The sequence below is a fragment of the Meleagris gallopavo genome, chromosome Z (genome assembly GCF_905368555.1).
Source record: "Meleagris gallopavo chromosome Z, MGAL_WU_HG_1.1, whole genome shotgun sequence".
NCBI lineage: Eukaryota > Metazoa > Chordata > Aves > Galliformes > Phasianidae > Meleagris > Meleagris gallopavo.
The window spans coordinates 11,274,402-11,289,985 of NC_139435.1; the positions used below are offsets into that span (position 1 = coordinate 11,274,402).

At 39.9% G+C, this 15,584-nt stretch overlaps 1 protein-coding gene across 2 annotated transcripts in view; it reads right to left on the reverse strand.

Annotated features, from left to right (window-relative positions):
* The window catches only part of RANBP3L (RAN binding protein 3 like), a 37,972-nt gene extending 23,060 nt beyond the window's left edge, over window positions 1-14,912 (reverse strand). Inside the window, exons 1-5 of one of the 2 annotated variants that reach the window (XM_085213724.1) lie at window positions 14,467-14,912; window positions 2,851-2,909; window positions 2,551-2,587; window positions 1,777-1,854; window positions 640-714 (exon numbers count right to left, since the gene is read on the reverse strand). In XM_085213724.1, the coding sequence (XP_085069850.1) occupies window positions 640-714; window positions 1,777-1,854; window positions 2,551-2,587; window positions 2,851-2,909; window positions 14,467-14,674 (457 nt within the window). In that variant the 5' untranslated portion in view covers window positions 14,675-14,912. The remainder of the gene's footprint in view (window positions 1-639; window positions 715-1,776; window positions 1,855-2,550; window positions 2,588-2,850; window positions 2,910-14,466) is intronic. The other variant, XM_085213723.1, reaches the window with a different exon arrangement.
* Between the last annotated feature and the right edge of the window lie 672 nt (window positions 14,913-15,584).

The following is a 15,584-nucleotide window of genomic DNA, read 5'->3' on the forward strand; positions in this document are numbered from 1 at the left end:
TAGCAACTATACATCATATCCTGTAAATTACACAAGTGATAAATACTCTTCACATGATCACTGCTTTTTAATTGCAGGAAGAATGTCATTTGTTACTGTAATATTGTCCTTATAAGACTGTTTAGAATTCCCTCATGCCAAAGTCTGTCAAAGACCTGCTCCTGACAAGACAGACTAGGATTTCAGTCCACTCTGTCTTCTCCAGTATAAAAGAGTGAGAAAATGCTCATAATGTCACTAATCAGATCAAAGACAGGCTCCTGGGACAAAAAAATGATGCTTGTACAGGAACAACAACCATTAAATTTCAAGCAAACTAAATAATTTAATTACTTTAACACCATTTTGGTTTTTCAATTACTATTTGTACCAACACAATAAAATGTCTATTGGCAACTCATTCAAAGATTCCTCCCCAGCATTGCGGGATTCCCTAAAACCAAATGCAAAAAACATTTCTTTTATTGAGCTACCAACTCTCCTAACATATTTCATTCTTCTCTCCAAATAACAGCCTAGCCCAATCATGTCCAGTTCTGTCCTTGTTCTGTAGGAAGGCAGTTCTGTACACCTCTTGATTTTAGGTTATATATGCTTTGCTGTGTAAATATATATTGTCATTTTTTTTTTCTTACTCACCTGGCTGGGAGGGAGGGAATCTAGGAAGAATGGTAAAGGAAGATGATCTCCCTCTTTTCTCAGCAAGCGTTGTATCTGAAAGAATAATAAACTGAAATTATTATTTGGAACAAAGCAAGATTAATTTTAAAGTTAGACAGTTTGATGTCACTTCTTAATTGATGGCAGAATAAATTATTTTCTGCTATCTACCACTTTCTGAAGTATACTGCTATGTTATGTCTACACGGCTGAACTGAAGGCATCTCTGAGGCCAAGTAGCACAGCCTAGCTCAGATAAACTGCTTATATCTAGCCTACTCTACAGTGGTTTTGTCTTGGAGATCATCAGTTGGTGAGGTTCAAAAGAGAAGCAGGGAGTTAAGATATCAGTTAATATTTGGACAACCAAGAGAAAAGCTTGCTTTTGCATCCTACTTCATATTTTGGTGCAGACATACTCTAAAATTTCTGCCCCATGTATTTTTATATTTTGTACATGATCTCAGAGTAATTTTTAGTGTGAACCCAACCTAGGTTATCTTAAATCCTTTTAGCTATGTTCAGGTTTGTCACAGAACTAAACAAAAATATCATTCACACATAGTAATACATAAATACTGAAGCAACTTCCTGGTCCCACTCATATGTTAAATAAATACTTTTAAAAAGTGACCAGTCCTACTGCTTAACAGTGTTCAGTGACTTGTGTGCACTTCTTCTGCATGTCATAGAAGAAAACCACAGTCCTCAAAGGAACTTTGAGGTCACCTGACAGTTAGATGAAAAGAGAAGTCCTTCTGAAAATTACTTCAGATTTTCAGGAATTGCCCAAGGAACAACAATCTCTTCCACAATCAGGGCATCTCATTCCTGTCTAGCCCTCTTTTTTTACTGACTGTTTGAGCTCATCGAGCAAACTTATGAAATATATACATTTTTAAGTATCTATGTAACATCATGTTAATACAGAAAAATAATGTATTTTCACTTCGAGAGACACTTATTAAAAATTACCATGGAAGTTAGCATAAATGTTTAACTTTTCATTTCTGCCATGCAGAAACAATTCTTGGACGGAAAAACTCCTTCACTTCTTTAGCAGACAAGAGTACAAAACTACAGTTATTACAACATGACAGGACTCAAATGGCATACCTATGTTAGACTTTGAGCCGGAATTCTGGAAAATACAAGATGATGATCTTGCACGTTTTTTGGAAGAACAGATGAAATCTAGAGAAAAGCAATCATAGAATCATAGAATTTCAAGGTTGGAAAAGGCCTATGAGATCATCTAGTCCAACCGTCTTAAATATATATAATTTAATACGATTTCCTTCAGGGACTGATTGGCAGGTGATTTCAGCACAGTGTTATGATAAAGAATCAAGACCTGAACAGAATAAATTCTAGAAATGATTTACAGAACAGTCTTAAGACAATATATAAAAGCAAAACAGGGTCTTGGCATCTCTTTCAGCACCTGGCAGGAAGCCCTAGGGAGCTTTCTGCTGATTTCAGGGGACCTAAAATTAAGTCATTGCAATCAGATCATGGCCCACAGGCTTGGAAGGCACTAAAAATGATAAGCTTTATACTATAGCTTCAACAAACAGGAAAGGGCAGTTAAGAGCAAATATAGCTGATGAATATACTTGGACCCTATTCAGGGCTTCCTGTAGTCTGACTTTCTGATGAACATGAGAGGTAAGATGCCAAGAGACATTCTTGAGGTAAGACAGGGACATACATATTAGGATATAGAAGGTGGCTCAACTTCCCATGTAATCTTAGACTACTAACAGACATTTGTCCCAGTTCATACAAAATAAAGTTCCATACACACTTTCCAGTTCCAAATGTCTTTCCAGTCAGATCCTATGAATATATCAGTGTATTATTATACTGTTTCAGCGAAGTGGTTATTACCATTTTCAGCTTTGCAAACTGGATCTTCAGCAGGTCGCTGGAAAAAAAAAAGTGTGGAAAGGTCAAGGAGAATAGAGCAGCCATTTTCTAGAGCAGGTCACAAAGCATATCAGTCCAACATACGTGTATTAAAAGCAGTCTCATTTCTACTTTTCTCTTTTCCTTGTTCTATTTTACTCTCAGTTACTGCACGCCTTATCCTGGGCTAAATCTTTTATTACTACTAGAATCATTGTCTATACAATCTTCATTTCCAGTATTCTTTTATCATTGATGCAAAAAAGAAGTTGAAGTTTTTACCTTCAAAGGATGGTCCTTCTTTCCAAACACAAATGTTGGCTGGGCAAGCACTGATCTCTCTGGAAAGGAGATATTTTTAAGTAACAATCTCATAACAGAGATTCATCTTACCAACCAAAGTTCTTACAGTGCTATGCGGTAATGAGCAAGACTTTCTCTCTTTATTAGAGATGAAGAAAAGCTACAGTGATGTACAGCGATGTCCATAGTTAAAAATAAAAGAGTTAGTCCCACAAATCCCAGCATAAGCTTTACCTAACTGAAGGCCACAGGATTTGGCTTTGATATTTTTATGCTTCTTTTAGTTAAGAAGAAAGAATTGCCTTTAGCCTTTACAAAAAACATGTCTGATTTTGTAGTGTAAGGAAACTTAAAATTCACAGTGGATTTCCATCTGGATATCAGATAGGTTTTAGGGGACTACATAATAGTAATGACATACTGGTTTTTAGATATCACCGAGTAGTAAGCTTGGAAATTACATGTTCTCTTCCCCTTACGTCCTGTGCAAAGTAATTTGTGCTTATGCCCCTATGTAGTTAAAAAGCATGCTCTTTTTATTTTTGATGGATGTAAATTTGGACCATCTCTCCTATTATTATAATGCTGGATCTGTGTGCAAAGTGTCCAACAGCTTCTGCTCCTCTTCAGAGTAATATTCACTTACTCCCACTTGTGCTGTATGACCCTTTTCTCATTCCCTTAGAAAGCATCTTTCCTCTCTTCCAAATTGCTTTCTCAAATTTGTTTCTTATGATATCAGAGTATCTATTTTGAAATTATAGAACAGAAATGGTCCTCAGGAGAGACATCCTGTTTCTCTAATACATCATCTATACCTGTGTCATTTCTGACAACTGAATGCCTAACACCTAACTTGTTCCTGAAACCCTATCATAAAGGAGACTCTACAGCCTTCCTAGTCAATGTTCAGTTATACACAATGGACATGGAAAATGATTCACATCAGAACTGTCATCAGAAATTTTCCCTAATGTCAAGTCTGACATTCTTCTTCCTGCATTTAAGCATGTTCTCTTTGGACTGGGAAGCAATGTGTTTCTTCTTCAAAGCACTCATATGTGTCTTTAAAGTCACAATTCATTTTTATTCTCTCCTAAATTAAAAATTCTTTCACTCTGCCTTTAAAGGCATATGCTCAAAATATCATTTTAGTTGTTCTCCTCTGGACTCCAATGCCAGATGCAAATTCAGTCAACCAAGACAGTGCAAGAAACACAGCAGAAGCCTCACTAGTGCTGAGCAGAGTGGAAAAATTACTTATCATCTTATATGTGCCGTTATTACTACTGTTTTCCTATCTGTTATGTCAGCCCTCCCCCAGTATCTCAGTTGACTTTACACTGTTGATTCATAATGTCTGCACAAGGCACCAAAACCTGTGTAAAAATTTCTGCACACTGATGCTTGCTCTATCTTTTTTTTCAGAGAAAAAAAATAAAAATGACTCTTTGATGTGATCAGCTCCAGAGCAATTGCTGGCAGTTACTTAATGAATGGTTATCTTCTACATTTTTATGAAGGAATACAGACTCCATATTTATTTATTGTCAGGCACAGTCTCACTTCTGTGCCTGGCAAGATCATGGAGCGTATCCTCCTGAGGGCCCTACCATGGCCCAACATGGCTTCACCAAAGGCAAGCAATGTCTGACAAACTCAGTGGCCTTTTATAATGAAGTTACAACATCAACAGATAAAGAAAGAGGAACTGGCATCATTTACCTAGTCTTGTCCAATGCATTTCACATTGTTCTGCATGAATCCTGCCTACTAAACTGGAGAAAAATGGATCTGATGGATGGATTATTCTCTGGATAACAAATTACAGCACGTGGAAAATAAAGATGAGATGATTGGAGGTAATCAACATGGCTTCACCAAGGGCAAATCATGCCTAACAAACTCGGTGGCCTTTTATAATGGAGCTATAGCATCAACGGATAAAGGAAGAGCAACTGACATCATCTCTCTGGATTGTAGATTGATGTTGTCCTGAATGACATCCCAGTCACTAAATTGGAGAAAAATGATTTTGACTAGATAACGAATTGCCTAGATGGCAGCACTCAGAGGGTTGCAGTGGATGGCTCAGTGTCCAAGTGGAGACCAGTGACGAGTGTCATTCCTCAGAGATCGATGCTGGAACTGATATTTAACATCTTTATAGGCAACATAGACAGTGGGATTGAGTGCACCCTCAGCAAGCTTGCAGATGACACCAAGGTGCGGTTGATACACTAGAGGGAAGGGATCTGGACAGGCTTGAGAGGTGGACCCATGCCAATCTCACGAAGTTCAACAGGACTAAGCAGAAGATCCAGCATCTGGATTGGGACAATCTCAACACAGATACAGGTTGGGGAGAGAACAGCTTGAGGGAAGCCCTGAGGAGGAGGATTTGGGAGTTGTAGTTAATGAAAATTCAACATGAGCTGGCAATGTGTGCTTGCAGCCCACAAGGCCAACTGTATTCAGGGTTGGATCAAGAGAAGTGCTATCAGCAGTTTGAGGGAGGTGATTCTGCCACCCTACTCCACTCTCATGAGACCCCACTTGGAGTACTGCATCCAGTTCTGGGGTCCCCAGCACAAGAAGGACATGGAGCTGTTGGATGGGGTCCAGAGGAGGGTCATAAAGATGATCAGAGGGTTGGAGCACCTCCCCTGTGAGGACAGGTTGAGAGAGCTGGGGCTCTTCAGCCTGGAGAAGGCTCCAAGGGGATCTTAGAGTGGCTTTCTGGTACCTGAAGGGAGCCTACAGGAGAGTTGGAGAGGGACTTTTTATAAGGGCAGACTACAACAGGATGAGGGGAAAAGGCTTTAAACTGGAAGAGAGCCGATTTACACTAGATATTAGGAAGAAATTCTTCACTGTGAGATTGGTGAGACACTGGAACAGGTTGCTCAGAGGTTGTGGATGCCCCTAACCTGGAAGCATTCAAGGCTAGGCTGGATGGAGCTGTAAGCAATCTGTTCTAAAGGGAGGCATCCCTGCCTATAGCAGGGAGCTGGAACTAGATGATCTTAAAGGTCCCTTCCAACCCAAACCATTCTATGATTACATGTGTTTATCGAATAGAACAAAGGAAACACATCTACTTCTGAAACAACACAAAATCCAGTATGTTGAGCCACCAAATGCTTATGTACACATTTAAGCATGATGCTCCCTTAATACAGTATGTATACATATAAAGAAACTATGTTCAGCAATCAGCACGAAAACAGAGTAACACAGCAGAAAGGGACCATACTCAGATCACAGTGAGCATGCAGAGACTGAACTAAAATGTCACTGTACTAGAAGGTTTGAAAAATGTATACCCTCAGTGTTTGATTGTTTTCTTAACTTTGAGACACATCATTTTTGTCCAATTCATAATGCTCATACTAAGAATGACTCAGAATACACTGCATGCTGTGGTTCGGTATGGTTGTTTGTTGAACTCCCTGTCCATTTCTTTCATAATTTCCATCCTGGTCTTCATATTATTTTCCAGATTATAACTGTGATACTTCTCACTGTGTGCAGCAGGGACAAGACAAGAGGCATACATTTCCGTGCTGTGCTTTAACAAGAAGGAACTGCATCTCTGGTTCTCAGGAAAATGCAGGAATCTGAGATGAAAATCATCTTAGAAGGAGAGCAAGGAAACAGTTTCACCCTGCCTATTCTTTATGCATTAGGTAAGAGAATGTATCATGTTAGTTTTAATACGTGAGTACAACACAGAATTATAGAATCATAGAATGGGAAGGGACACCAATGATTGTCAAGTTCCAACCTCCTCCCAGAGGCAGGGCCACCAACCTCCAGACCTGGTACTAGAACAGGTTGCCCAGGGCCCCATCCAACCTGGGCTTTAACATCTCCAGGGATGGAGTATCCACAACCTCTCCTGGCAGCCTGTTCCAGCACCTCACCACTCTCTGTGAAAAACTTCCTTCAACATCCAATCTGAACTTCTGCCTTGAGCTTAAAACCATTCCCTCCTGTTCTATCACTGTTTACACATGTAAAAAGTTGATTCCTCTCCTGTTTATAATCCCCTTTTAAATACTGGAAGGCTGCAATGATTTCTCCTCACAGCCTTCTCTTCTGGATGGATGAACAAGTCCAGTTCCTTCAGACTGTCTTTGTAGGGGAGGTGCTCCAGACCTCTGGCCATCTTTATGGCCCTCCTCCAGACCCTCTCTAACAGCTCCACATCTTTCCTGTGTTGTGGGCCCCAACATATAAACATACAAAGTCCTAGAACCCAAATGTTACTCTCATGCGTAACTGTATGTTTTTAGGCTCACAAACCTAGCTGTGAACAAAACAGAGTATCTTGGTATCAGTTATTCAAACAATTACTAAAGCAACTGTTAACACAGAAGAGTTAGTGTCACTAAATAATTATATTTTCAAATACTGACAAAAATTACAAAAAAGGTAAACATTGTTAAAACAAATGCTGCATGTATGTAACCTGGGGCAAACAGCATGACACTATTACTGATAGCCAGTGATCCATAGATACAGCAGTAACATCTAATACTTTTGCTGTTAATGAAGTTAATTTTGCAATTACGTTTGTGCAAATAACTGAATTTAGCAAACATGGTAGGCTTTGTGATCTGATTTGTCCTTAACAGGGAAAGCAGGAAAAAAAACGCATTGTTCAATACCCATAATGATAATTCTCTTTCACCAGAAGTTAAAGAAAATTTCCATAATTCACTTGCAGCTGGTGGTCCATGGCAGGACATGAGATGGAGCAATTCCACTTCTATTCACTAGAGGGGAGTGGCTCACATAAACAATAGTATTTCAATGGCAAGAGGAAAAAAAAAAGAAAAAAAGAAAAACAAAAAACCCTTGTACTCCTTTTGAATGAAGGAAAAACAAAAAAGAATGACTCAAGCATGACTACAGAACCTTCATATTCTTCACAGTCCTCTTGAAGGTAGTAATATTTTTAAAAGTACATTTGCTACTGCAAAGCATTGAATTAACAAAGAGTGAACTGCTGTGAAAAAAGAAGTGACCTTCTTCCTCAGTTAATTTTTGTTGGAGCTAAAAGGCTCTTCACAGGAATTGGGAAAGTTCACTGCAATTTAAACAACATCAAAATTCCAGTAACAGTTTAAAACACAGAAGTTACTGAAGAAAAATTCACAACTTTTTCATTACCAACACAAAAATGTGTAGCCAGAATATAACTGTGCCTCCTAAAGAAAAATATGCATATTTTGACACAGTAATAAATATAAAAGTATTTCCCATCAAGTATTTTGGAGACAAAGGGAAAGCTTTCTTGGTCTGAGTACATCTAGTAAGAGGTTGCTGATGTTGGCACAGTTACCATATTTAGGGTTCTGATCTGCATCCACCTAAACCAAGAAAATCTTTCTGTAATTCCAGAAAAGCACTCCACATAGTTCATCAGTTAGATCCTCAATCAGGCCATTTGTAACAGAGTTTTAAATGTATATTTGTATTAGCTATGTATATAACCTTTACATCCATTTCCTATTGCATTTTAACCTGTTAGCTAAATACAAAATACCCACAGCTGATCTGCAGTGAGAAGTCAATGCAGAATTACTTGTGGATCTAATACACAACAGCATCAAAGAGTTACAGCAATTATGTCACCCTGCTAATTTTAACACTGGCAAGCAACTCTGTGTTTTTCTTCTTGGTTTTCTGTGTTAAGGCTGCTGCTCCTAGGGCTGGCAGCAGTGTGCTCGGAGAAGGAGAAGCACTTTTGCAGCCTCCTCTCCTGGCAGTAGCTGGGGGCACCCAGCCAGGCAGGGCCCGACCCTGTCTCAGGACGAAGCAGCAGCAGCCAAGGCTCCATGCAGGCAGACACGGGGAGGGAAAATGAGGTGTTCTGAAGCCATCATTCCTCCTCCTCACCAACAGGACACAGCTGGACACAGGCTGGCTACTGCCTGGTTAACACTGTGTTGCTCCAGACCTCAGTGGCTTGGTACTTCTTGGTACTTCTTGGGCTGCTGAAAAAGTTACCAGAAAAAACTGCCAAATGGGCTGCCTCTGGCTGCTGGGACTGGAATAAGCCATCAGTCTCAGCCAAGAGTCCAGACACAGGACCTGCCAGCCTCCCTATGTATAATCACACTGGGCTCTCTTTTCCTCACTACAGTTCCCCTATGGTAGCTGAATTAGAAAGGTCTTGGCCTAATGTTCTCTGCATTTGAAGTTCAAAATACTCCCATGCCTGGAATATGCATTAGAAATGCCCAGTTCCCGTGTTTTAGATTTTACCTGTGTGGCCTCTTGGCTCCAGGAGCTTGTGCCTCACAAGAAGAAAACATGCTTTGACCTGAGCCCCTGTACACAGAGCACACAGCTCTCAGGGCTGGTGCCTGCCCTGCACCCAGTGCTGTAGTCCCTGCCTCGTGTTTCTGCTCAGTGCTGTGCCTTAGAACAGTACCTGCAGATGATCTGTAAATTACACTAGTCCATAAACTCTGATGAAAACTGCATTTCTAAAGTGGGGTTTGCAAGAAAATGCAAGGATGCATTTTGGGAAAGATGAACATTGGCTGCTGTCTAAGTCTAGGAAGCACTAGTCAGTATGGCATGCCAGAAATAGCATTAAAAATGCTTTCAGCAACTTTGCGTGCATACCATGAGCCAGCATTATTCATCTGTAGGAGTCATTCAGCCTTTACTGTGACATTACACTCCTCACTTCTATTGCTTTCACTTTTGTCCTCATAAAGCTGTAGGAACTTCACACGTACAAAAAGCAGGACACTGACAGCTTTGGCAATTTTAGTGTTATTATTATTGTTGTTTCATGTTGCACAGAGGACAGAAAAATGATGTGTCACCTCTGAGACCTAAAGACTCTACAGAGAGGATCTGAACACAATGCTTCCCAGTTTTCAGGCAAGGAAAATCCTGAACTCCTATGTCAGAAGTAGCTGTCAGTGCTGTGGCTTTATTCCTCTCAGAGCAAATAAAAAAAAACAAACAAAAAACCAAGCATCTTCAAGAGAATAAAAATACATTTGTGCTCTCAATAGAAAATTCTTATTTCTGGCTTTTTTAAGAGTTGTTTTTTTGTTTTTTTTGTTTTTTTAATGCTTTGTCAGTTGAGTGCCATTTGACGAGTTAGGTGGCAGGATTTTCTGGACTTTACTGTTTCTTTCAAGGCTTTCATACCAAGAATTTCTTTAAATGCCTAATGTCAATCGACTAGACTTTTCCTGAGCTTTTACTATTCCCAAATAGTATATTATTACTTTCATAGCATAACAAATAACCAATCCTGCAGGTATTTCAGGTTGGCTTGACTACAGAAATGAATTTGTTGAATGCAAAGCCTGAAAAACAGAGTAGCTCATAACTCCCAACACAGGTGTAACACTGATGACAAAAACTAACTCCTAAAAATTTCTATTTTCTGCTTGTATTTTAAGTGAAAATAACAATGTGTACCTCTTTGGGTTTTGTAACAATTCCATTTGGACTTCATAGGAGAACTTTTATTCTAAAAGAGAAGCTACAATTCTACTGTCACTTCCAATACCTGATGGACAAAATCTTTAACTTTGTCAGGTTTTGCTCACAATTTACTAAGTGTTATGCAGCACACAAAAAACACTATATTCAAATGTGTTATCAGACTAGCATACTATCATGCTGGGAGATAAGGCTACAGCATACCATGAGCAAGTCTCTCCACTCTGATACACCATATCGTTAATATCATTAGTGCTATTTATTATTACTGTAATTTGCAAATTTAAAAGTGGAAATCTTCCTTCATTTCGATGCTACATCATAGATGCTGGCTTCAAAGAAACAGAACACAAATAGCATATTCTTCTATGTACGTTGCACCCAACATTACTATTTTTTTTGTTTCACTACAACTTAACTAACCAGGAACATGTAATTGGGGAAGAAGTTTAGAGAAAAAGTAGGTTTAATGTGTTTTGAGTTTTTAACTGCCAAATGTAATTTCACACTACCAAAATACTATGAAGAAAACCACCAAGGCCTCTGCCATTTACAAACATAAGACTGTTCAGAGCATTTACTTGAAATAAAAACAAAACTAAAATATTTTTCCTGGTATTTTGTAGCAATATGAAGAAAAAGAAGAAACCTAACAGTGACCTCGCTTACAAGTAGAAGATGTGGATTGAGAAATTAGCATAGTTCCAGCCAAGAAAACTGAAATATTTTACTATATTCACTGATGATCTGTCCATTACCACACTACCTCGTGGACCATCAAATTTACACTGTACACTGATACGATAATAAGCTCTAAAAGCACAGAAAATGATCTATACTTTAGATAATAAAACTGCAATGTCAAGCAGAAAATAAATAGAGAAAATATGCGGTAGAATAAATCAAGAAAATAGTCTTTGCGATCCATGCTCAAACTCATGTTTAAGTATATTTACTCTTATTAATCTATTTTTGATAGAAGATGATGTCTGTATTTCCAGAGATGGACGATTTCATCTAAGAGGAGTTAAAAAAAATAGTACAACTTTCTGACTAAGAACAGGATTTGCCAAAGCTGCTATAGAACTGTGGTTTCTGTTTTATAAATACTCCCTGAACTTTGCAAGATAAAATGGAATCACTTCACAGCCAAGTGAGAGCGCAATGAGGTTGGCAGCCAAAACCTCAGGTCTCCCAGTGACCTCAGTGTATAACAAGCTTCCCTGTGCCAAAAATCAAATAAGGAAGATGACACGAGGCAAAATAGTGATGTCCTAGAACAGGCTGAAAATCCACCTACCTTAAAACGTACAGAAAAAGCTTCTAAAATTTTCTTTGCTTACTCTGAATGGCATGTCTATGTAAGTCCTGAGCAGCTGAGAGCTACCATGGAATGAAAATGCATGGCTGCTCTGTACCTCTGAAAAAACTGGGTCACTATTTCAAAGATGTAAATATGGGACCAGGAAACCTACTTTTAGATTTCCCCTTACTATCCTTCACAGTTCTTGGTTCTGTTTGTAAAGTATCTTCACTACTTTCTAGAACAACTCGCTTAAAAATTATTTCTTTCCACAGTTAATAAAACCAGCTGTAATGCCAAGACTGCACGATTTTAAAAATAAATAAATTGATTTTTCTTTTTTTGCTACAATATTTTGAGAAAAGATTGATTAATTTATTTACATCTAAATCTATTATACCCATATGCTGATTGTTGTGTTCTTTATGTTTGTTCAAATCAGGAACTGCAAAAAACAACTTAAGAAAATAGAATAAGGTTATAAATCAAGTAAGACTAATCCAGTCAAATCTCCAGTACTGATCAGAAGAATTTTGCAAATGCAGAGGTAGAAGAGACCTTGTAATATATACTTAACCCTTTATTACTGTACAGGCAACAAGCTTTCATGTTTAAGATCTTTGTACCACTTCCAACCTGTAAGCTAACTAAACTTTTTCTGTCAGAATACTCTCCTACTGAAGAAAGACACTAAATCAACAAGTTTGCAACAAGCTCTCACAAATTCTCATTTTGCAAAAATTCCAAAAGAAAATATTCCCAGTGTCTGGTCCAAAACCATACCAAAGTGACTTATTGGAATAAATAGTTTCAGCATTTCTGAAATAAAGTATTTCAAATGCATGGAGAAGAAATTTTGGATAAATACTTTTGTTTCTTGAAAACATATATTTGAGAATTAGATTTCTTTTCTGTATATGACAGACATTTGTTTGTCTGTCTGTGAGTGCTACAGACATGACTGCCTTTCAGTGGCAAATGAGGCGACCACTGAACACAGCCCTGCACACTGTTCAAACACCCTGTTTTAAATATAAAGTGTATGTATGTTGCTTATCTTGGGCTCAGATCGACTCCTATACATACAGCTTGGGAACAGATAAACAACCTTACATGTTCCTGTTTGGATCAGCAGCAGGTACACTGTCAAAGAAGTGCTTTCTGTTCTTCTTGTACTCAGAAAGGGGAAGGGAAATCCTCATCTAACTGACCATTGCACAATAAAACTTCTGGGAGAGAAGTGGAAGGACAATCCAGTCTACTATACTGCTAAGGTTCTTGCACATTCATTGTCATACTAACAGTTTATAATCCACATAAATAATTTCAGTGTCAGTGAGAACAATTATGGAAGCGAGAATTCTTCATCTAAGCAAAGCTGTACAGAATTGGGCCCTAACACTTGAAGGCTTCTCCAGCCTCTCTTCAGTTACTTTTCCAAATGCTGAAGAATCTAAGTACAATTTTCTTGATTAGTGTGGAAAGGATTCTTCCAAACAATTCTGCTTATGACTCCTAGCTTCAGTGTGGGTTTGCAGCATACAATATTAGATTTGAAAAATAAAATGCTTCGCTTGTGTCCTAGAAACTCAGCTGACAGCCTGCAGAAGCTTTTGTAAATACAGCATATGTTGCACCTATCCATTTCTGTACAGGCAAAACATAAACAGGCATTTGAACAGCTCCAGGCACACAAATTAGAAATATCCTCCCCCAGCAATATTTAACATAATTTCTATGAACAATGAAAACTCAGTTAGCTTTATTTCAAACATCTGAGTGAAGAAAATATTTTTGGGAGCCTTATCACTTCCACATAATTCTTACAGTGCTGCAATACCAGAACTGTGCCAAGGTACATAACCAAAAACTGTTTGTTAAACATTTCCAACAGCCTAGTGCTCAACATTTTTAATAAATTATAAAAGCCTCTAAAATGGTAACTGCAAGGGTAATAAAATCTATTGCCAAATAAAGCTTTACCACTTCCAAGGCACTATACCAATATTAATTTTCACAAATCCCTATGAAGTAGCATAGAAGTTGAATTGCATAGAGTACGACTGGGACACATTCCTTCATTTTAGGCATATAAATAAATGGCAGAATGTGTGCTCAAATCTAAGCACAGACTAGAAGGGACAGTTAATTGGTTAATTATCCCAAGCATGATGAAGTACATTAATTGCAGCACCATGTTGAGACCTTGAAGGTACACACTTCTTCCTGCTCACTTTGGCTCATTCATTTATCTGCGCAGTTAAAAACGATTGGTAGCATCCCCTGCAAAACATGCTAAATGCTAGTACTTGTTTCTGAAAGCATCATCTTCACAAATGTTATTATTATAGTTCCAACTGAATCGCTTTTGATTCTCAGTCTCCTCACTACCCAGATGACACAGGGTTTTGCTGTTCATCCCCACGGCCACACAGCTCCCAGAGGAGCCAGGCAGGACCACAGTTCTCAAGGCACAGTGCATCAGTGCAGGGCTCGGGACATAAATGCAGGGCCTAATGCTTTGGAAAGCTAGAGAGTTGAAGTGGCCCAACTGGAAACACAGAGGAACCCCTTTGGGGCGCTACAGAGGCAAAACCCCAGTCATACACCATCTTTTTTTGTCAAATTGAATGCAACTTGAACATTTCTGTCACACTGTGAACTTACAGTAAAGAAACTGCCAGCCAAGCTCTGCTTTGCACCACCAATCCCACGGCCAACAGACGTTGTGCTGTCACTGCCCCATTCCCCAGCAATCTCCGCACAGTGGGCACACAGCAAACACACCAATGTTAGCCAACAAGACGTACCTGTGCAGCGCTCCTCTGCAGTGTTGTGCATCGTCTGTGCCTGCAGGCCTGCAGCTGGGGGCACAGCCTGGGGGTCTCTGCCTTGGGGGAGACCACGTTTAATCTTCCCAAAGCACTGGGATCCGGCTGCAGCATCACAGCCTGCACAGTGCCGTACATCTGCGTAAGAAACATTCCCTAGGCAAGCTGAAATTTCTTGGTTTCTCATTATGACGGCCTCAAAAGCGCCTTTATAAACAGACGTGTAATCACATATATATGTTTACATATCTATAAGCCTCAGCTGTGACTTCGAATTTAGCCGCATTAATTCCTCCTTAGGCAATAGTCCCCCCAGCACCAAACAGCCGCCCTCCGGGAGGCACCGCCTCACTACACGCAGCGGCGGCTCCGGGTGCCGGCGGGCAGTGCGGGCGGCCGGCGCGGCGCCGGCAGCTCGAGGCAGCTCCAAGCAGCTCGTAGCGGGGGTGGGCCTTTGGGAGGGGATATGTAAAGCCCGGCGGATTAACATAATCGGGCGGGGAGGCGGCCGGAGCCTGCGGTGCGTGGCTTGTCCAGGCGTGGCCCGAAGGGGCTGGGGGCGGCAGCGCCGCACCCCGCACCCAGTACTGCCGCCGCTGCCGTGTTGACACAAACCGAACGCGGTGTCAACAAAAAAGGTATTGCGGTTTCCACCTCACGCTCTGCAGCTCGTTGATAAAGCCTAGACTGCAGCTCACGTTGGTCACTTCAGTGCTAACAATCCCAGATTCTTCTGCTCAAGTGGTAGCAATCTCAGGCTGCTAGGCAGCGCACCTAGTGTTACATTGCCTGTAATCTAAAAAGGTAGGAATTTATTTCAAGTTTAGCGGAACTGTGCTTCTAGACTTCCTTCTCAGCACAGCCCTACCTGATGCTTCACAGAAGAGCATGCAGAAATGCCCACTTGTCCAAGAGCAGGCAGCTCTTCATCATTTGTCTTCACCATAACCGCAGTTGGTGCTGGCATAGATCTCGTAGTGCCACCTTACCGCTCCTGATGGAATCATAGAATATCATGAGTTGGATTCTTTGGATTTCTTTGGATTCTTTGGAATTCTCTTTGAGTTGCAGTAAGTCAATAAAATTGAAAATTAGGG